We start from the raw sequence: 24,489 nt of genomic DNA, 5'->3' as shown, positions 1-24,489 counted from the left end.
ACACGCACACACACACACACATATATATATATATATACACTGTTACACCGTCCCCTATATACCATCCACTAATTTTTTATTAACACTATTCTTAGAACTTTCGCTTTATTGGCAATTCCGTCGCGTGCAGCTATGATTTGCCAATATTTACAATAAATCCAAAAACCAAACTGAATGTGTACACTTTACTTTAAACTAGCAACTGCTGACTACTATACTATACCAACACTTTGATTACTTTTATGAAGACCCACTATATACCTGCACACTTATATACTTATGCATATACACTTTTTTTAAACTTAGTCTTCTATACTTGGGGAACATAATTATGAGTTACTCTGATTTGCTAAATTTTACTACACATTAACTTTATATTATACTATACAGCTATTATACTATACAACTATTTTGCATTTACATTGAAAAATATATACTAAATCCTATCCGATATTCACGACTAACCTTTTCTATACCAAATCCTCCATATTTTTAACTCTTTTTTTAATCACCCACCTACTTTTATCAGTTAAACATTCATTAACTATTAATATTACGTTCACGTTGTTCCATAAACTCGAGTTTATTGCCTGTGTTGAAGCTAATCATTAAATTTTATTACCAATTGTCGAGTTTTCTTTAAAAAAAGTTCCCGTTAACTCGCTTTTTGGTGTTTATGGCGAATACAACGCTGTTTTAGCACGTAGTGTGGATGCAGAGTTTGAAAGTTTAACTTAATTTTTGGCTAATCATTATTGGATCAACTTTGATTTTTATGACAACAACACTTGCGACTTCAAGTCAGAGTTTCTTAAACACCATATTGAACATTTTTTGTAATTGTGCAAAAATATAAAACCTTAAACTCTAAATCTTAAACTTTAATTCGAAAAATCGTCTAACCATAAAATAATTTCAGACTAAATTCAGAGTTTCTCAAACTACATTTAAATTTTTAGTAGTTGCGCAAAAATATAAAACCTTAAACTATAAAAATTAAACTTTTCTTCGAAATATCTTCCAAAATTAAAATTATTTCAGTGTAAACTTATAACTTCTGAAATACCCCTGTTACTGTTAGAGTTGTGACACCTCATTTTCGTCTTATTACCAGCTATGCAAAACGAAACTTTCATATTTAATTCAGAGTTTATTAAAAAAAAAATTTAAACTCGAGGTTTGCCAGGTAACTTTTGCTTACTTAATCTATTTGCGTGAACTATTTGCAAATCAAACTCAGAATTTTTTAAACAACTCAATGAATATACCTCAAAATTTTTCCTAAACTCGAGTTTATGTTACGTTACGTTTACGTTATATGTATTAATCAATCGTTTTGATATATAAATGTGGATTATTATGTCGCAACACTGGTCCTTTTTGCGATAAAGAAGATCTTATTATGTTAATTTGCCAATATAATAGTAGTATTTTTCAACACTCTTACTAAGAATTCATACGACTCCAATTTTTAGCACTGAGTTAATCATCTACATGTTAATTTCGGAAAATAGGATGTGCAAAATGCAACATTTTTTACCTGTTTTATAGACTTCTAGTTTACTTACAATTTGTTTTTTGCTACATACAAAGTTGCAATTTTGAGTTTATTATTGAGAATATCCTTGGCTATATTTCTTATTATGATCATTTAAGGATTAAGGAAACCAGATTCTAATTGAGTACTAATATTTAACTTTGTGGATGATCTCAAAAGAAGCGCAGAAAAAAGAGGTTTTAAAGCAGGTTATAAAGCAGGTTTAAACTTAGCTGGAAGTCCCGATGAAAGTTGGAGCATACTTGGGTGGTGGTCCACAACACGGAACTATTGTACTTTTCAATTATGCCTGTTAAAAAATTCTGTAAAATTATGTTCCTGCACTTATAATATTCTATGTAGTTTTGAATACCAAGCCCTTATGAACTTATACTGACTTTCAGCACTCTTTAGACCCTTACTTGCTCTTCTATACTTTTTAACAACCGAAGTTATTAGTGCCATTTATCAAACCGATGCCTTCTTTATCCTCATTGAATAAATTTTGATATTTTTTTCTATTATTTTTTGATATAATAGCGAAGAAAATTATTATAGAAATTCAGAAAAATACTAACTCATCAATTGGCGGTTATCTTCGGTTTTTAATTGCAATGGAGACAGCTTTAAACAGTTTTGATATTTATTCCAAGTACATTTATTTTACTACTTTTTCTGATCGGAATATTGTAGTTCCTAGTTCTAAATTCTCTAAGTTAAGTTTTGAAAATTATTAGAAATATTCAAGTAGAAATGTAGTCAATATTTAGTTATACAAATAATAAGGCATCACATAATCGAGTTTTGGAATTTTAATTCATTATGAAGTTCCAAAGCAATCAAATTTCTAATAAAGCCATCCGAAAATATTTGTGGGTTTTATATTTATCTTTAACTATCCGACTTCTTCAACTTTTTCAAATGCCAAAAATATGCAAGACCAAAATTTTTGTGAATAGGCCAAAGTTTCCTCATTTGTCGCTAATACTTGTAATATTCCCTGCTGCAGCCTAGCTGATAACGATCCCCAGTTTCCAGAAAGTTCAAATCTATAAAATGATATATAAAAAAGGTATATAATATAAAAGGTCTATATTTCGGCACATTCGAAAAATTTTTACGCTATTCATTAAAATATAAAAAAGGTCTTGTTAAAAAATTAAGTATCGGTTGATATAATTGATAAAAAGTATTATCACAGTTTTAAACGTATTATATTGTCTCTAGAATCGCTGGTATTCCAAATTTTGAAAGTTCCAAAATAGCGACATAATCATTCACATTTGATAATCAGACTATGACATATTTATTGCTATAATACACCAATTTTCTACTTATTTTATGCCATTATCTTTACTAACATAAAACGTTTTCGAATTCCTTATCTCATACACTTCTATAGTGCTAATATATCATGTTATATAATACATACATACGTACATTTATCATTCTATTATGATTACATCAAAAACAAAGTGAAATCAAATCAGCAATTTTCGTAAGACACAATATAAAAAAACCTGTGGCATTTGCAACAAAATTTAATGAAAGAAACTTATATAACTCTTCTTATATAACGTAAACAGCTGAATTGATTTTTATCTTTTTTACAACAAAATTGTTTCATATTTCTCATCATATTTACAAAAACAATTCACTTGCTACTGAGCTAACAACCAAACTGCTTTTATTATTTCGCTCTCTAATCTGCTGTTTGCCATCTCTTTCTAACTTTACTCATTAATAAAGAAGAATGTTGAAATTAGAGAGCGCAGAAACAGCTGTTGGTTTGACTACTCTAGTTTACCGTTACACTTTTTAGTACTCATAAATCGATTAACCTATAATAGAGTAGTGATTTATTATGCATTATATCTATTGATTACAGTAATAAGTAATAATAATCCGAATATGTCTACTCTGATATTACTAAATGTAAACTACTTTTAGGCGTGTGGTGAAATTAATACTGAATTGTAGCGTTGAAATATTTGGTATGCTTTGTAAGTAGTAAATAGTAGTAGATAACTTGGTAAATAATAGTAAATAGCAGTAAATTATGCTTTTATGCTAGTATTATATAACTGTATCAGTTGTGCTTATAAGTGCTTAGTGCTAATTTATTTATAATTTTTGTGTCAAATAAATAAACAATCGAACATAAAAATATGGAAAATCGACCACGCCGCGCTATAATATAATTTTAAATAAATTTTAAAATAATAATTTTTTAAATATATGTATGTATATTTTTTGTAACTATTTAGGATTATTTTCATTGTATTTATTGATTTGCGCGGCCATATATATATAAATATATCTATGAAAAATCCCCTCCTAATGATTTTGTTGAATATTACAACTATATACATATAAATATACACACACATCTGCAACTGTAGTGGTATACAAGTCTAATAAGATGCCAGAATGCCAAGCAGGCGGGCGGCAGACTCAGCTCCATGTGGAAAAAGCATGTTTACTTCAATGTGACCACACTCTATGCGACCTATGTAAGTATGAAAGCAGCGAAAATACACACATACATACCTTAGTGCGTATGTGAAAAATGATAATAACATGAGAAATAGCTAAGCTCAAAAGCATAAAAAAACAAATGTGGCATGTGGCTGTGCAACGCCTGAAAATACCGCATAGCTGCTTACCCACACACGTACGGTTTTATGTAGATCTATGTACAAATTTTCAATGGCAAATATTGTTAAATTATTATTTCTTTTTTTTTAGCTATGTTGTATATATGTACATATTTATAAAGATGTGTGGATATGAGAAATCCACCTGAACTTGTTGTGAGAAAATAAGCACACTTACGCGCATATGTATATAAGCCACAAACATACATACATGAATACATATACAGAGCTTATGTATGTATGTATAGCTTATGTATTTATATGTACATAAACACATGCTTTGACATTTGATTTGTTTCGTCAAATCTCTTAGTCCATTTGGCGTAGGATTTTGATGAATTTGAAGTAATTATCATTTGCATTTGTAAAACATTTGTGCAAAATATCTGGAAAATGTCACATGTATACCGCTAACTGTTTATGTAGTAATTAAAGCTATATTATTTCAAAGCAAGTGAAATTATTTGCATAGATTATTCATTTATGTTTAAGGACACAAAGATTCATAAATGTCTCTTTTATCACAGCTTTTTAAGTAGCAAGTATTTGTTGATGGGCGTTTAGCTTTAAAATTTGTTAACTTATTAAATATATTGTTGTACTTTCTGGTTAGATTCAATATTAGGTATTATAATATATATAGGAATATTATATGATCTGATCAAAGGTTACTTTTGAAAATGAAATTTACAGTATTGAAAACCGTTCTCAGCTCTAAATGGCCTCATTGAAATTTTTCGAGTTGCTGTTTTAAGTTTGGATTTTCTCCCTTAAATTACTTTTTTAATAAATATAATTCTTAAAGTTTTGTAAAAGTATGAAAAATATTGCATTCTTTGGCAACTTACTTTAGTTGGTTGGCATACTTTAGTTAGATTAGGTCGTACGGCTGATCCTCGCTCCAAACCTAACGCTGATTCCCATATAGATTGCCGAATCGCTTTCGGATTACCACAAATTTATTGAAGCGGCTAATATCAATCACACTTCTCACTTGGCCAAGTTCGCCAAATATGTGACTACTAAGATGTTTCAACCAAAGTCTGGCAAAAGTTAAACGTTTGAAACGGAAGTGTCTAGATGATTCTATCTGGTCTCCCATACAACTGTGGCAATTTGCGTCTGACCAGATATGTAACCTCACCGCATGTAAGCCTATTGAACAGTGTGGCTGTGCGTGAGGTCAGCATTGCTAAGAGCAAGTAGTTCCCAGCACCTCTTGCGTCCGTCTTTGACCGAGAAAGATATGTTAGTAAGCTTCCGGTATATCATAGATCCAATGCCAGAGCGCAAGAGGACAACGAAGTAGCGACACATTGCCAATCTAATTAAATTAGGCAAAGGTTTCAAGCGATTCCTTTATGACTCGATACTCAAACAAGTTTCTTGATTCCCCCATTTCTCTTCCCTCTTTTCTTGAAGAAAATGTCATAGAATATCGGCTTCGATATTAAAATACTACTAAATGTGTGCTTGCGAAAACTTCTACCTACAAGGATTTGAGAACAGTTTTCTAACTAGGTTCAACATCGATTTAACAAATGTTTTTTTCCATACCGGATTCGAATAACCTTTGTAGATGGAAGATAACTCGATATAATTTTATCCAAACCCAGTTAAATTGTTAGCCTTTATTCCAATAAAATCCATGTTAATTCCGGTAATTTTATCAGGGCGTTCGCCTTACTCGCTGAAAAATTTTTGATCTGGCATTTATTCGTTTCCGTCTTCGTCTACTTGTCAGCTTATTATGGAGGTATCTTCTTCGCAACTTATTGTATTTAAGAGCGCCTTGCACTGCACATTGCGGAAATTCTACCAATTTCGATTGGAAAATTGAACAACGAACACAACTGCCGATAATAATGGTAAACTTTTCTGTTAGTTTATTTTGCACTCTGTGAAAATATTCATTTTGGAATCTACTCTGACAAAAAAATCACCAAATTTTGGATCTGTTACAACACCTGGTACCGGAAGGTATTCTATCGCATATTAAGTATTGTTCGTTGTTGCAAGTTTGAATTATGTTTTCAAAGAAGTGGGAGCCGGCCTAATGTTTAAGATTTCTTCTCAGCTTTCCAATGAGATATACGCTGACTTTATTCGACTTTTTTTATAAACAATATGTAAATTTTTATAAACAAATAATTTTTATTCAATTTGGATTATTGTCCAAGGCAACGGTACAATCTTCGAACAAATATGGTATATATGGTAGCTGTCATACAACCTGACTGATCAAAATCAAGTCCTTGTATGAGAAACTCTTTTATTTGAAAAGATATCTCCACGAATTTCGGCATGAATTATTATAATCAGCTATCATACATACTGACCGATCCAAATCAAGTCCTTGTATAAAAAATTTTTCTTTTTGACAAAATTTTTTTGGAAATTTGGAAAGGCAACAGTAGCAACTTCGGACCACTATATCATATTGCCGCCATACAAAATGATCGATCAAAAGCAACATAAAAATATGTTTATACCCTCTTATGCTATTAGAAATGCACCCATGAAGGGTATTATATTTATGAGTGCTAAATAAAATGTTTCCTCTTTTTCATGCTTTTCTAAGAAAATTATATTTTCGTCGTTTTGTGGCTCACCTTCCAAAAATAAACCAATTAGTCAATAAGTCAAACCGCTACTCTGCTCTTATCACCATAATAGCTGATTAGCGAAGGAAAAACAAAGCCAATTACAGTTTGATAATCGATCGCGCTCCAATTTGGCTGAGAGAGAAACTTCTGAGGCTGGCGCTCAATTGCAGTTATGACTCTCACCCGATTTACTGAAACAATTACGCAAGTGCACGCAAGTGTATTTTTGTATGTATATCACTAGTCGATGAGAACCAACACCGCTGTCAATAGCTCACTTACACCAGCTGTTGTCTGCTAGCTAAGATTCGATTACTCAAATCAACTCTGTCACCTTTAGTGACAAAAATTCTCTTAATTGCATTTAACTTGTTGTTGTTTTTTCGCAAATATTTGTGAACATTCGTATGAATGGGTGTGTATTTTTCATTGGCAAATAGAAATGTATTGCGATGAGTGGTGAGCGTTCGCTTTCAGTCTGTCAATGCAGCACTGGGAATACTGAGCGTGGTGTTGTTGAGAGAAATATTTGCATGCGAAACTTTTCATCGAAATAAATATTTGCTATTATTTGTTACACGGCTTTTTGCGCGTTCAAGTAATTCTTTTAATCTCCACTTTTCATTTTTCGATTTTGTTTTGGTATCCGTCCAATTTCCACGTGCCGGGCAACGCCGCCATTTGTTGAATGTTTACGCTCGCTTTCATAGCCAACATCCAATTAACGGCATAGTAAACGAAATTCCGCTCAAATAAAAAATAATCCACAAGTGGCCGGTCGCCACAGTTTGGCCAACAAACACTGCAGAATGTTCTTTCACACCAATTGGGTATTTGTAAGTAATTAAAAGCGTCTAACTATCGTTTAAAAGCATAAGTACTTTGTGTTTATATACATACTTGTATATATGTATATATGTGTGGAAATTATTTCGAAATAAAACCAATTCGCAATTAAAATGAGTAGTTTGTGTGCTTGTATGTGTATTAGGGTGGTACGAAAAAGCCCAAATATTGATAGCTTTATAGTGTGAGCCCTCAATTGCCTCTCTCAGATTAAATTCCTTAGCCTTTTATGTTATCGGGTAGAGTTAAAAATCGTATCACCCGAATGCCGTCATTCGGAATCATACTTGTTATGTTTGATCTTCATCTTTACTTTCTAGTTCTGGGATTTCAGCTAAATTTTAGAATTGTTTGCAAACTTTAGTGCCACCCTAATGTGAGTATACCCGTGCACAGCGAATTGCTGGTGGTGGTGGCGAGATAAAATAATAATTCCAACAAGCAAAGATAAATATGAAATGTATGACACGCAAACTATTGAATTCGGTGTGTATATTGAAAATTAAGCATCGTATACATATACATATGTATATGTATGTATCTATGTCTTCAAATGGGAGTTTTTGATTTCTATGTGTATATAGTCAATTCGCACTCGCATTTTCATGCTTGCACTAAACAACTTCTCGACTTTTTGTTTTACTCAGAGCATTAATAATGCATATAATATAAATAAATACATATTTAGATACATATACATAGACACATGCACACCCACGTGCAGCGTTTGTGCGCTTGGCTCGTGCGTGCGCGCGTGTCTTTTAGCACTTATGTGACTTTGTGGGAAACATGCTTTCACGAACTTGCCGCCAACAACTGTTGCTAAAAGTTTTTCTGTTTTATTCATTATATATATTTTTATTGTCGACATTGTTGTTGTAACATCTATTGCTTGTTGTTTGATAATTTTACCAAGAGAATTTGTTAATTAACATTTCGACATGCCACCTGTATTACAGAAATGAAATTTGTTGGAAATTAGCAAGCTAAAAGTTTCATTGGTGCCTTAAAGAATTTTTTAATGAAACAATCAGAAAAAAATTTTGAATAAAAGAGTTAAAAAGTAGTTTTAAACAATTTTTTAGGTATGAATATTTGGTGGCAACCCTGGTAACAATATATATTTTTTTAATTTTTTGATTTATAGCGCGGTTATGTTACTCAATACTTTTAGAAGACAATAAAATACTAACATTTTTTAACAAATATTCATACTTTTCCAGTGATCCCTACAAAACAACTATGCTATTATACAAGAACGCTAAAAAAAATTTAATTTTTTATTACAAATTCGATACTAAAGCTTTTTCGTCTTATGAAATTCTGTATGTCATTTGATGTCTTCGTTGACTTAAAATAAAAATATTGCAATTGTAGAGTGTTCTTAAATTGCTTAAATTATGTACTGTTCGCTTAGTCCACTTAGTAGTAAATATTTTGCAATTAGTGGCAACTTTATTTTCGGATAAATATTTTCAGTGCGCTTAAAATTATTTTCAGAAATTTGTGTTCGGTTTAACTAGTCTGGTGGAGTACGTATATTATTTTTTCGGAATTAATCCTAATAATTTTATATAATTATTATAAAATGTCAACTCTGAAAAATTGAAAATAGAAGAAAGAAGTGAATTACTTAATATACTTATTCTATTTGTTTTGATCGCAGTTTCTTATCTCGATATTTTGCCATACCTTGTTGCGCTCAGCCACAAATTGTACTAGCTTCAAACATGCTTTTTATTGAGTTTCACTCTTTGTGGTGATGGCGTCAGTACAATTGCATTTAGTTACGTATACGCCTAGGCAAATACATGCAAACATTTTGTAAGAATGCTAGCAATTTTGTGAGTGGTAGCATTTACTCTCTCTGTTTATGATATTTTAATTTCCTCTCTGACGTGACACTCTCTCGTCGAGAGTTAATTCATAAAAACAACTGTTGATAATTGAAAGTAGAAGAAGTAAAAATTGAACGGTATTGTTTGTTACATATGCTATCGCGCTCTAGAATAAATGAGAATAAATAGACAAGCGATAAAGAGAATACAAAAGAGTACGCATTGAGAACCCAATTTTTTCGATTGTTTTGGCTAAAATTTTTAAGTTTAGCTATCGCTGTTTTAGCCATATTCATATTTTTCTGAAATTGTGAATAGTTTTTAGTGTAAAATATAGGAAGATTAAACGAGAATTGTTCACAAAGGTAGTATTGTTACTAATTATGCTTGGTCTATAAAAAAAGCGAATACGCACTCAAATGTTGCCTGGTGTTGCCAAAACTTATTTCAAAACCAGTAATAATTTCCTGATTTTTAATATATATTTTAATACATGTATATAGCCGACTAGCAGGAGATTTGGATTGCCCCTAGTTGTTCCAGATAAAGATCCTGAAAGCTGCTATTGTCTGAACTTTAATATTAAAAAAAAATTATAGTTTATATAGAATTGAGACTCTTAATATCAAAAACGATCTCACTTATACTTTTTTCCGCATACAAAATCAGTCTAAGTAATTCATCCAAGTTCCAAAAATTTATCTGAAAGTTGAGGTAAATGAAGTCTACTACTTTCACATGCGGGTTCTTTCAGGTTTTGTAATATTGGAATTTGAGTATGTATTGTGCGCTGAGTACTACATGCATATATGGTATATATCTGTAGAGATTCAAGCCACTTCGTAAGAACTTTGTGGAAAAGATTATGAATTGTCCAAGATCGTGAAAAAATAACTTTATGATAGAAATCTTTATTATTTTAATAGCGTTGAAAAATATAACAAGTAAGGAAGTGCTAAGTTCGGATGTAACCGAACATTTTATACTCTCGCAAAGCAAATGGTATACTCGTTTGAGATTTCTTTGTGGATTGACTGAAATTTTCGGTAGAAGGTCAACTATAGGCACTGGGGTCCACATATTTAGTACTTAGGGGCTTGAACAGTTTTGGTTCAATTTAGACCATTTTTGGCCACAAGGTGGTATACTTTAATCGTATTATTCACGCAAAGTTTTAACCCCATTATAATCATTGTTGCTTGATATGCATAGTGGAAAGTGAAAGAATCAGATGGAATTGAAAATGGTGTTATATGGGAAATAGGCGTGGTTGTAATCCGATTTCGCACTATAACATAGAAATATGAAAAGAATGCTATGTACCGAATTTGGTAGAAAGCGGTTAATCAGATCCCAAGATATGGGTTTTCACCTAAAAGTGGACTGACTAATTTTGAACGCGGTTCCTAAAAGTCATCTCATGCCATCCCTGAGATAAAATTTAATGTCTCTGGCGTGTTAAGTGCTTGCTTTACCGTGCTTTTAGTATTTTTTAAAAGTACTGTTATATGGGAAGTGGGCGGGGTTGTCAACCGATTTCACCCATTTTCACACTGTATGTAGAGGTTCTAAAAACATTTACTTCCAGTGAATTTTGTTATTAAACTTATTAGGGGCGGGACCACGGCAACTTTTTGAAAAACAATTTAATTGCGAATACCCCGCTCTAATGTGATCCTGTGTACCAAATAACAGTATTTTATCTTATTGTGGAGCTTAGTTATGGCAATTTATTTGTTTTTGATTAATGGCGTTTTGTGGGCGTGGCAGTAGTCCGATTACGTCCATCTGCAGTACCAACCGTCTTATGGTACCAAGAAACATGTGTACCAAGTTTCAAAAGATATCTCAATTTTTACTCAAGTTACAGCTTGCACGGACGGACGGGCGGACAGACGGACAGACAGTCACCCGGATTTCAACTCGTCTCTTCATCCTGATCATTTATATATACATAACCCTATATCGAACTCGATTAGTTTTAGGTGATACAAACAACGTCACTCTCTGGCTACTTAAATTTGTGGCGCATGAAGACACAATTATTTGCATTGAAATATGGTGAGAGTATTGCCCCCCACAAAATTTTCAGATTCCAAAGCGCCTATTTTCTAATTATAAAAAAATCAAAGCAACAGCAACAAAGGAAACACATCACTTCATACATCCATGCCCTCACAGTCAAAGTATTTAAAAAATAAGAATCGCTGCCATATTTTGTCTACGCCACAGCAGACATAACGGCGCGACTCCCGCTCTCATTACATTCGCTTTCGTTTCGCGTTAATTGCACGTTTGTCATTCCTCCCTCGATTTTCCTGACATTTATGTGTGTGTTTAAGTATGTGAATATGGCGTTGAACTGAGAAAGTAGAGAAAAAAACAAACAAAAAACGAATTTAACGCAAGATCGCCGAAGTCTTTGGCGGAGAGTGGGAGAGCACGTCGCAAAATCTCACTTTTCATAGATGAAATCTCCTTTATCTCATTTTTTTTTTCGCTTCGTCAGCCAAATTTTCTGCCACATTCAATGCGCTGCCTTCTAATCAGATTTTGAATTCTTTTGTTAAGCGTTGAATTAACTCTGTTACAAATGTCATAAATTACGAATTTAATGTTGCTTTGAAACTTCACAATATTCTGCGAAGGCATACTTAGTACTCTCCTCTGCTATACAGACAGGCGCTGTAATGTATGGGTACATAAATATACTTGAGCGAATAAATTAATACGCGTTAATAGGCTATGTGGCAAGGCTGTGTTGCAAGTTGCTCAACCGTGTTAATAGCAGAGTTGCGTTCGGCTGCGGCGCATATTTAAGAGTCTACTAAAGCAGATAAGCATAGCAACAAAGCTAACTATCGAAACACATACACGCACTCACGCACACATCAAGAAATCACTTTCAAAGTCAGACACATTAAAAAGTATTCCAACTTTGCTGAATTGCAAAAGTTTTGCGCGGAAAAAGGCCTTGCAATGCGACAGTCAAACAGTTGAAGTTTATGTCTGCGACTTTGTTGCCGCACTTGTTGTTGTCACTCATGCTGTAGTACTTGAAAGTATCGCATGCAACCTGCTACGCTACTCTCTAGCTGCGGTTGGGGCGCCTTGAGCGTTTAACGCGCCACATTACCACTTGTTTGCAGGCAGCTTGTTGCAACCGCTGTTGCATCTTTGCTTCTTCTTCTTTTAACATTAATTATCTATATACTTTTTTGTGCATACAAATTGTGTGTACAAGTATAACTTCAAAAGTTGAATGTCGTGACTTTGAGCGGCTTCTGCATGAAAAAAGTTTAGTCGGAGTTGTTCGGCTGGCCTAACAGAAAAAGTAGCGAAGGATTTCTAAAATTTATCTGGGTATAACGGATAGCCAAGATAATCGAAATTCTATTACCTTGATGAGAGATATAGATTTGTCTCCCAAATGAACTAACGCAATTTTCGGCGTAAGGTTTCTTAATAATCTAATAGCACAAAATAGGTCTCTGATGTAAAAATTTTACAAACGGCCTCAGAGTTCAGGTCTGGAAATCTTGATTACCAAACTAGAATATTGAAAGTTCGATTCTAAATTACACCAAGCCATCCGGAGAATCGCTCTAACCAATGTCTTCTTCTTGTGCCCGGGACTACCATAAAAAACCCCACTGTTGACCTAAAAGGTATTTCCATTGGCTTTTGTAAAGATTTACGAATAGACCAATGTGACTATCGCTTCGAAATCGGCACGAAGAAAACATTCTGACGAATTGAAAACTAACTTTACCAGAAAAATTTGTTTTGCGAGCACAACAATTGGTGTCTTCATTTGTATATGACTCTCGAGTCTACTAAAACTTGTAGGAGAATGATGCGAGGTATTATGGACAAAACTTACAATATATTTGGTCAATGCAATGTGGAGTACTTCAGATCGGTATGTAGTCATTATAGACCACCACCGCAGCTGGCATTATCAAAATAAGGTACTATAAATCTTTGTGGATATATTATTAGCGACTTACGCTTATCACACATAGGAAACTGGGACGAAAATATGTTAATAAGGCATTAGGTTGTATGATTAGGAATAGGTACCTACACCTATAGGAATAGGTAGATAGAGAAAGTACCAGCCTTCGTTAAATAAAAGTGTTATATCTGCAGCCTCAGATTCCTTCAACTAAATATGAAATTGTCCCAATAGACGTTTCCGTTGATTTGTCTCAGAGGGTTAAAAGCGTGGGTTTAAATATAAGTTTCCCGTTGGCAGGTCTACAACGGAAGAAAAGATCTTCCTTTTCTACACCAAACTCAAAACATGATAGCTCACTTGGAGTCGAATCCTCTCTGTAAGCTTATATAGTGGTCGCTAAGTGGGGCAAAATAGTTTTAGCCGTAGCTAGTTTGTTTAAAAAATAGAGCCAGTTCTTTTGGGAATATGAGAAAATTCCTTTTATTTGCTGTCCAGTGAATGTCTAATTATTGACTTAATTAGCCAATAAGCTGTCGTTTCTATCTATATCCTAGCTAGGAACAGGAAACATTCTCAAGTCTGTTAGTTCATTCACCAATCGTTAAGAAAGTTACAATTTATATACCGAAATTCATGTTATTTTTGGGTAACAATACCTCCTAGTCGGTTTTTTCATCCAATCAACTTAATCCCATCCCTTTTCACTTTTATTATTATAAAAAGCTTGTTCGAGTGAGAAAAAGAGATATATTTACGGCCTACTGAAGTTTACGTTATCTGAGAGAAGTTAAATTATTCTAGTTTAGTCCCATCCTCTCCACTTATAGTGCATGTGATCCAAAGAGTATCACTGATTACAATAATGTCTAATTCCTTTTCCAACTTTAGACTACAGTTATAACTTGTCTTGTATTAATAATAGTATTCCTAATATTAGTTTTCTTTTGTTTGTTGGAGTTGTTGGTATACGTACGTCTCACGCCAAGGCTTCAACCTATTCTCAAGGTATATCTACAATATATCACGATCCCCTAGCTCTCTATACTTATGGTAAGTGCTTGATCTAAGTAGCAGACTATATAAGGGTGCACGCCTTTCGGAAATATATGGTAATATGCCAAATTTCTTGTTGACTTTGGCTAAAAAATGTGTGGTAGGATCAAGGCGCTTTGTCCGTGTATAAGGGACCCCTGATCTCTAACTAGGAGTTTTTGGCATCATAAGGTACCGGTGTACCTACTGTTCATCCAGGAATCCCCGCGGCAAAGAGAAGTTTGAAATCTAATCTAACCTATCCAAGGATTCGAAGCTGTTGGCGTTGCTGTAGTTTTCTTCTTTATCCAAAGTAAATTTCTACATTTCCCCTTCGGAGTCCAACAATGAAGGAAATATCCATGGTTGCTTTAATCCGTTAGTCAAAAGAGAGTGCCACTATCTGCGGTAGTGATTTATTTTATTGATTTATGTCGGTGAAAACTGTAATTTGAAGTTTTTGTTTTTCCATTGTTGTTGTTGTTGCACTTCCGCTTTTAATATAACATTTTTGTTGCTCCTGAAGCCGTAAATATTATTCGTGTGCAAATTACTTGCGAAGTTTTGCTCGTCTGCGTGTTAGTGCGTGTGTATGTGTTACTGTTGTGCTTGTGTGTGTGTGTGAGTGAGTTGTTGTCATAGCGTTGAATGCTGCATTTAGTCTCCTGGCAACTATGCACTTTGGCATTAGTAGTGCCGTGTGGCCAATGTGTGACTGACTGTATGTACATCTGTGTGTGAGCGTATGTGAACATTGGTGACTACGGCGTATAGCACATTGTTAACAGCGGCTGGTAGCTAAGCATACAACTGCATTTGCTGTTTGTGTTTGACAGAGAGTATGCATGTGTGGCTGAATGTTAGTGAGTATATATGCATGTGTGTATTTGCTGTTGGCTTTGTGGCTGCTGTTCGTGGTGTTTACATACTTTCCATTGCTGCAACAATATTTTGCCGCAGCTGCCGCGTTGGCAGTTATGCTTGCCGCACGCTTATAAATACACATAAATACATATATACACATATGTATACATATATACGCTTTCATGTAGGTATGTGTTTGCAATAATTTATTTGTAAATTATGCAATGACCTATATTTTCGCAGGCGTTTTTGTAGCGCTGTATTGATTTTAAATTACGCCAACGCGTGTTGTTGTTGCCTTGGAAGCCTCAAATTCTTGTTAATTTGTTGTTGGTTGGACACAAAAATCTGTCTCTCTGAGTGTGTGTGATAGTAAAAATCCAGTGTTAATAAATTTTGTTTATTTAATAAATTAGATTTGCTCGAAATTTTGTTGTTTTTGTTATTTTTGTGTTCGAGAGTCTGCAAACATCATTGAGTGTTATTTTATTTGTGTTTATATGGGCTTGTATAATTGGCACATGTGTTTTTCATTAAATTATGTGGTTATATTGCGAGCGCCTAACAAAATCACCGTTAATTGATTTATTATGTAATTAGTTAGTGGATTCGTTGTGGGCAGTTGTATGCCACTGCCATTGCGTTAGATGATGAATGCGATTACAGGTAATATTTACTGGAAATAATTAAATCGTAATTTTTTGGATATGCTTTACCATTCAATTATTTATTTATGTGTGGTTCAGGGTGCGAAAATTGTTGTTTATAGGTTTTTGAAAACATTTTTTAAAATTTTTTTATATGGAAAGTATTTTAATTGTAGAAAACTGTTAATAAGAAAAAATTATTCGAAAATAGCCTTAAAATTTACTTCTGAGAGCACTAGCTTTTAAAAAAAAATTATAGTTTTATGTGTTCGAATGAATTTGAACTCAAATTTCACTAAGTGTCTTTTTTGTTTTTTGTTTTTAATTAGGTGGCAACGCCATAACGTTTTAATTCTATCATACTGTCTATAAAAGACACATGCTTTAATATCATTAATTTCGTGTCCGTATTTTGTATTATTAATTAATTTAAAAATTGGATAAAAACGGCAACACCTTTTAAAATATAATAGAAAATAATTAAAGGGACATTCTGGTCGGGCAAAAAGGCATTTAATATTTTTTTGTATATTTTATAACTTTTTTATTAACATCACAAGATTACAGGGAAAAATAAAAAATTAAAAAAAGTTAATAGCGTTAACCCACGATTTCTGCAATCTAAAATCAAAAAGAAAAAATTATTTACTTCGAATGATCTCGCAATGTCTGGTTTTATGGAAATGCTTTACATTTTTTTTCCACAAAATGAAGACTGTTTGAAAAAAAAAATTTTTTTTTGAAACACTTTTTTTGACTGTTTTGAATTTTTTAAAAATAGTAAATTGTATTTGGGAACATGGATACTTCTAGTCATAGACAAATCTATAAAAAAGACTCTTTAAAAATTTCAGGTAAATCGGTCCAGTGTAACCTGAGAAACCGTGGGTATCGTTTTGAAAGAGACAGTTTCGCGAGCTAGTCGAACCAGGCTGGAAGCCGGGTCAGCAAAATACCTATATCTTCAAGAATAATTTGAATTTTGAAAAATATTCTTGTAGATATATTATATAATAGTTAAAATTTTAAATTATTAAAACAAAACATCGTTTTTTTTCATTTCTAGACCAGAAAACCCCCTTAAATTTAGAAAGTTTCCTAACATCTAAGAGTTCATTGCAAATTTTGTTGAAACCGTTTTGTTGCTTTAAAAATACTGTCTTTAATTGCCCATCTGAAGCTATAGCATTCTCACATCTTTCTTGGAGTTTGTGGGTTCCAACCCAAATCAACTGCGCTGGCTTGGCGGACAAGAATGAATTAATTCAATTTTTGATACCCCGTTCTGATGTGAACCGTATTCAGTGAGGGTGTTCTACACCGGCCAGAACAAATGCTAGTCAGAAGGTACAAGGTCTGCACTATTAGCCGGTTGCGACAATATTTCCTAGCCGCCGTTTTCCCAAATTCCTCATCTTTTTTTGGCTGCTTAGGTCGTTCTTCGTCTATCGAAAAAGACTCAAAAGGCCAATAGCTTAACGACGCAAGTTCAAATATTAGAACAATGCAATAATTAGCAAATTATGCCATTGAGCTAACCGCACGAATACAGTTATTGACCCATATGATATTTCTATTTCGGAATTAAACATCTAATGGCAACTCTGTTAATTTTGTACTAAAACTCAAGACATTATATACTTTTGCTGTCATTACACTGAAAATGTTGAATTTATTTCTTTTATTCTTAAATAAAAATTTCACCTGGTGGCAACTCCATGAAAAATATTAAAAAAAATTTACCTAAAAACCCAAAAAAGTCAAATTTTGGCAGTCACTGTGATATACTTGTATGTATCTAAGCAAAACCTATAGTTATAAATTAGTTGGTTTCAACTAGAGAGAAACGTTTTATAATTATTTCGTAGTTCTCTGTTGGCTATTGCCTTTGTGGGTAGATCCTACCTTTAAACATATCGGATTTGAGTTTAGTTACCACTTAACTATAGATTTTTCTGGTACTGGTTCCGAGAAAAGTGGTGAATGTTTTGAAAGGACCTAAAATCTGTAGGTTTTTCCTTGTGTACCGTTATTTGGAAGAAACAGTTGTTATGTTTGGCCATCCTTTGAGACACTCACGACCGTCAATTGTGCAACCTAATAGTAGATAGAGAATTTGTGTCCCATGGTCTGGTTTTCTATTATCAAAAAGCTAATGAAACTATTGGAAACTTTCCTTTTTCTATCACTTTCTGTTGATCTATAACCTTTTATGGCAGAACTACTCGCTCATTCTTAAAAAAAAAAAGCCAAAAAAGCTAAACAACAAAATCATAACCGAACTTTTCAACTGAGTGAATCCTTCTGCAACAGTGGCAACAGAGTTAATTAAATTTTTTATATAAACTTCATAAATTATGAGAGCAAATGTAAAAGTGACAACCTTGAACAATTAACTTAACTTACGAGAAAATCCTTTCGGAACAACTACAATTAATTAGTCAACAAATTGTTGCCTCTAACAATATCAGATGCTTGACAATGAGAGAAAACAGTAAAATACTATTTGTCTAACGGCAGCACTAATTAATTTTTGCCGGACTTAAAACCTGCTGCTTCGTTGAGTGTTTACATATATATTTACAATATACATATATAGTATATGTATATTTCTGGATTACTTGTTTATCCCCCTCTCAAATTCGGTCTTCCGAAAATTTTGTCTCCCTAATTTACTTTCAGATAAATTTAATTTGCAACGCTAGTTGCATCACCGGCTGCGCTTTTTCCATGAAAGCATACAATTTTCGGCATAAATTACTCACCTCTCCCTGCCTCTCTTTTGTGTGCGCGAAGTGTCGCCAGCAAAACAAAGCGCAATTGCTTTTATGTGTGTGTTAGACATAGAAGTGGATGCTTGAGCTTGGCATGCAGATTTGAACTAGTTCTGAACTAAACCACTTTGAGTGAGAGAGAGTGTCGTAAGCTCTGAATCCAATTAAAATATCCTGTATATTCTCGTCAGCGGCGTGTTCTTTCACAAAGTTAGCTTTTGCGCGGGGCTCTCGCATTTGGTAATACTCCTTTTGGCCATTCTGTCGCCAAACGTTCACTCAGACCTTCAGCTCAACATACCCCTATACGTATTTGGCACAAATTCACACGAAACGCATTTGTTCATGCTGCAATTATGTTTGTGGTTTGATTGGCAAGCTCAAGCGCTCGCCGGCTAACCCACTCACTCATTGTGAATTCGGTAATTTGGTTGCGTATACGCAATGTAGCAGAAATTGAATCAAATCGTAAACTTAATTACCACAATTATGCGGTTGAACTGGGCGCGCCAGCGCAAGTGTCAAGCGCGCCCAAACTGGTGTAGCGCGTAAATTTAAAATTTATACGCCTCCAATTGAATTGTAATGAATGCGATGCGTGTAAACTGCGACGCTCACTTGCTATCGCTCGGACATGGCAACGCACCGAATGCAATTGCAATTAATGTTTTGCACACTAATTGTGGACGGCGGATTTCTAGGGATTTTTTATTTGCTCATCGTTTACGATTTAATTAACTATATAATCGCCGTTGAAGGTTGACATTTCATGGAGCTTTAAGTGGTAACATGGTTGCAAGGGGAAACATAGGTAGAGTATAAATAAAAACTAGAAAATAGTTTCGGTTGGGTAAGTGGTATGAATTACTTGGAATTTTGAACGAAAGGGGTTATTTTCACTAAAAATGTGGAATTTTATTTATGGTTTAAGGCCAAAAAGTTGGATTTCTTACTTAACTCTAAAGACATAAATGTTTACTGCTATGGAAATTTATTGTTCTAGAATTTTTTAATTAACTTCCAGACCATGAAATTATCTTTTCATGAATACTAACAAAATATTCAATAATTGTCAAAAATTATCGATTTCTATCTCTAAAATATATTCATCTTAATTATAAATTCATCTTAGCATTTAAAATGCTATTAAACTGTAAGCATAACAGTTTTCAATACTTAGGCCACATATTTTTGGTTGATGTTCTAAAAAATTTTAAGTATCGATTATTTTAGCAATAACTAAATTTAGTTAAAAAATAGAAAAAAACGTTAGCTTCAGCTGCACCGAAAGTATAATATCCTTCACATATAAAAAAGTTTCTATAAGAGAACTTGATAAGGATTTTGATCGGTCAGTTTGTATGGTAGGTATATGCTATAGAGGTCTGATTTCAAACATTTCTTTAATGTTTATAGCGCTGCCTTGGAAAATAATTCATGCCAAGTTTCGTGAATATATCTTGTCCGTCTTAACGTAAGAAATACATCGGTAAATACAGTTGTTAAAGCAAAGTGTTTGGATAAAAATGTTTTATACACAATATAGTTTTTGAATTAAATTATTATTTTTACCGATAACAGAATTACAACAAATAATCATGTGCTTGTGCTTTCCATAAAATAAAAGCTTAATTACATTTCCACGAATTTGATTGTCTTGAAAATTTCAAAATGTTTGGAAATCGTCGATTATTTGTCGATAACTTTTTGATAAAAATATAGAGAACTAAAATAATCACGAAAAGATGTACTAGAAAATATTTTTGATTTGCGCCAAAATAATTCGAAAATTTAATTTTTTTCATACTTTTCATATTTGATATTTTTATCGATAATAATTATATATTAATAAATACATTTTACTCAAAAAAGTTAGTGGGATTTACCAGAAAGTTACCAACAATTCTGTTTAGTTACTAACAATTCTGTATTTCAAGAATTTTGTTTCAGAAGTCTGCTGAAAAGCGATAAACATTATCTTTAAAATATGTTTATATGTATAATAAATCAAAAATTGTTGGTAACATTATTTTTTATCGGAATGAATTTGGTCTCTTTAGATAATCTAAACCATATTATTGAGGTTATATTGAGCCATTCTTTAATTCAAATTCGATGTAACTCCACAAATATAAAAGATGGTACTAGGAAAAAAATAGTGATATAAAATGATTACTTTAATCACTTGTTAAGAGAATATCTTGAATTGAAGATCTGTCTTAGTAGCTCCCACCCACCGACAAGTATACTACATTTGTCTGATTTCTGTGTGATTTTGGTCATAAAAGTTTAGCTGTGTGAGTGAAGTTGCTCTAATTATGTTATCAATAAGCATAAACTCGACGAAGACAAATACTTTAAGCCGGAGACTTTTCAGTAAGCAAATATTTGTTGCGAAAAGTTTCATTAAAAAATCAGGCGTTTAATTTCGAAAGTAATATTAAATAACCGCGTGGCAATTTGTTTGTGTTTACGCAGACTTTCTTCGTGTGATTAATTTTCTATTAAAAATTTTGTGAAGCGTAAAAGTTTATAGATAAACAAGAAGACAGTTTAAATACACTGAGGTGGAAGTAATGCAAATATACTTGGTTTAATGAATATATTGTATATGGTATCTACTTATATTGTGTGCATCTTTGTTTCGGCTTTGGGTAATCAAGAGTAGGGAGGGGTAAATAAAGCTTAACATATACAGAGCTATTTTTTATTTTCAATAAGCTAGCTACTAACGATATATATAGTACATATAAAAATACAAAAAATATATATAACAATAAATAGGATATTTATAACATACATACGTATCCATGCATGTATACATATGTACATACACACATTTCTGCGGCACTTTCGTATCCTATCATTTCAAAAATTTTCAGAATTTGTCACATTGAAATCACAACCTGATTTAAATTCGAAGGGAAAATCTCTGCATTTATGTGATAAATAAATTAATTATACTCACATACAAACTATTGCTTTCGACGTATGTTCAGCTTCATTGAGTCATTGTATAGACTGTTTGAGTTGTGGCCCATTGAAGGGCGTCGGATATGCATCGTTACACACACGCACACACACACATTAATATGTACATGTGGTGTGGCGGTTTGTATTGAAAACAAGTGGACCGATTTACCAAACACAACATATTTTAATCCTATTGACACAGCACTCATGTCGCTGGCAAAATAAAAATACTCGAGCAAATCAGATAAATTGTCATTTTTGCTAAGAAGTGGGAGTGTATAATTTTTCAGACTTATTTTCAATTAAATTAAGTAAATGCATACATTTGTATGTACATAATTACGTAGCAGTAAATTATTCTAGTATTGTTGTTGCAGCGTTGCTGAGCCTTTTTCGTTCTTGTGTTCCGCTGTATGATAAATTATTCCATGCAAAAGCTGATGTTTAATAGAAAAATATAAGAAATAAAAATGTATATCCTTGAGAAGATCCCCAATAAATTATATCGTCTTCTCTTGTTCCACGCATTTAAACTAGTGTAAAGAACCTTTATCGCGTATTAAAATGTACATATTTGAGTTATGCCGTTTTTAATGAAAAGCATGAAAAAATGTTTACTTCGTCTGTGCAGGTACATTTCTTATAACATAAAAGGGCATAAAAAGATATTTATCTTATTTTTGATCGCTCAGTTTGTATGGCAGCTATTTGCTTGGATTACGAGGATCTGAACAATATGTTCTAAGATTGTAGCAATACAAAGACTGGATTTTGGTTGATCAGTTTGTAAGGCAGCAACATATATGTTGCAGTCATCCGATCTAAAAGTGTGAGAAGATTGTAACGCTGGCATGGACCTAACTTTCGTGAAGATATTTTGTTAAAATATTTTTTTTTTATGTTTGGGAATTATAGTGTTGTCTTTTACAATAATCTATGCCAAATTTCTTTCCCATACAAAGGATTGCTTTTAATCGGTCAGTTTGTGTGGCAACTATAAGCTATTGTGATCTAATATCGACGGTTCCGACAAAGAGCATCTTCTTCAGGAATAAAGCATTTTTGCACAATTTCAGATCGATATCTCAAAAACTGATTGACTAGTTTGCGTAGATACCCACAGACGGACATGGCTAAATCGACTCATATCCTTACGCTTTAAGCTTAATATACCCTGTTCAAGGTATACAAAAAGTGCGTATGTCCTTTCATCCTCTTTCATTTTCATAAACTTAAACAGAAATTTTTTTATGAAATATTCACTGTATTTGCAATTATGCTTGATTTAATATATATATATATGTATATATATACATATATGTAAATGGCATCTATACACATATTGTAAACATCTTCCGGAAAACGGTGTATTACATGGAAATTCGGTATCTGATACGTATTCAGTGAATTATTTTTCTAGAGAAAACGCTTCACTTTCACACTTTGTGCTGCACTTTTGTATTTGTTATTGAATTAGAATGAAATTCCTTCGAAACGGCAACCCGTTTTGAGAATCTAGGTCAGTAGAAAATGCAGGAAAGCATACTAGTAACTCTCTGTACAATTAAACACAAAATTGTGGATATCATTTCGAGAATTTTTAGTGATTATTTTCAATGAATTATATTTATCGCTGTAGAGATCTTATATTGCTTATATGCTGTATACGAATAGTTGCTTCGGTTGACCCGAGTAACATTAAAAATCAACACAAAAGTCCTTTTATCCATATTTTTGAAAATATAAGAGCTTACGTCACTGAAAAAACCATATAACGAAAAAAAATTGTCCGGCAGCTGCTAAATTTATAGACGTCTCGTTTGAAGGTTGGACCTAACTTCAAACCTTGACTACAGAAAATTTGAGTCGAAGATGAGTTCGCATTTACTTCAAAAAGAACTTATGATTAATAGCACTTTTGATCTATTTATATAGAATATGTTTATCCCTTTTATTTCAGCATGCCAATTAAAGAGACGGATTGTGAACTTTTATACCCGAAACTCTAAAAAATTGTATTAAACCTTCCATGGGATTACTCACCTTATCTACCCTAATTATTTTTATCAGTCCTAATATTTTACAACTTAAATATTTCCAATTAAAAAATTAAACAAATAATCACAATTGAATTAAAAAATGTTGATAAAATTAAATGTACATGTTTATAATAATCGATATATTTTTATTATCGCCTCCTGGATAAAAATAATCGTTACTTTTATATTTTTATCGTTCCAATTTTCGCTTCAGGTCTTTTTTTACTTCGACAAAATTTTTTAGCAACTATCGACAGGAACCATAAATATTCACTTTTTATGTAAAATACAACAAATAATGATCATTCAATGAAATAAGGAATTTCTATAATATTTAATCGATATGTTTTTAATATCGACAAAATTGATATTATATTATATTTTTATCGATTCGATAGTAGATATCCATTATTAAGATATTTATATTTTCGTTTAAACTTTTATCGATATTTTATGAGTAGTAAATAATTGTAAACGAATTACAACCAATTGCTAATTGATAGGTATCATTCGAATTTGTGTTAATGATATGTATTTTTGATATGGTGTAGTAGTAGGTAGTATTTTCGATCCTTTCTAATTATTTGCAAACAAAGCAACTTTTGGTTAACTGTTTATCAAAAGCTTTTTAGTCTAACCCATTGAACTGGTAATCGTTATATTTTCTAACAGTAACTCTGCTTTTCATAAAGTCCCATTTAAAGCATTTCATCTT

At 32.6% G+C, this 24,489-nt stretch overlaps 1 protein-coding gene across 7 annotated transcripts in view; it reads left to right on the top strand.

The window, feature by feature from the left end:
- The window catches only part of Trpm (transient receptor potential cation channel, subfamily M), a 240,780-nt gene that overhangs the window by 95,094 nt on the left and 121,197 nt on the right, over positions 1-24,489 (top strand). Inside the window, exon 3 of one of the 7 annotated variants that reach the window (XM_070108434.1) lies at positions 3,940-4,050. The exons of 5 other annotated variants lie outside the window; for them this stretch is intronic. In XM_070108434.1, the coding sequence (XP_069964535.1) occupies positions 3,940-4,050 (111 nt within the window). Of the gene's footprint in view, positions 1-3,939; positions 4,051-7,343; positions 7,637-24,489 lie in introns of those variants that run through there. One more of the 7 variants, XM_014244484.3, reaches the window with a different exon arrangement.

The sequence above is a fragment of the Bactrocera oleae genome, chromosome 4 (assembly GCF_042242935.1).
Source record: "Bactrocera oleae isolate idBacOlea1 chromosome 4, idBacOlea1, whole genome shotgun sequence".
Classification (NCBI taxonomy): Eukaryota; Metazoa; Arthropoda; class Insecta; order Diptera; family Tephritidae; genus Bactrocera; species Bactrocera oleae.
This window is presented reverse-complemented; position numbering and strand designations above follow the sequence as displayed.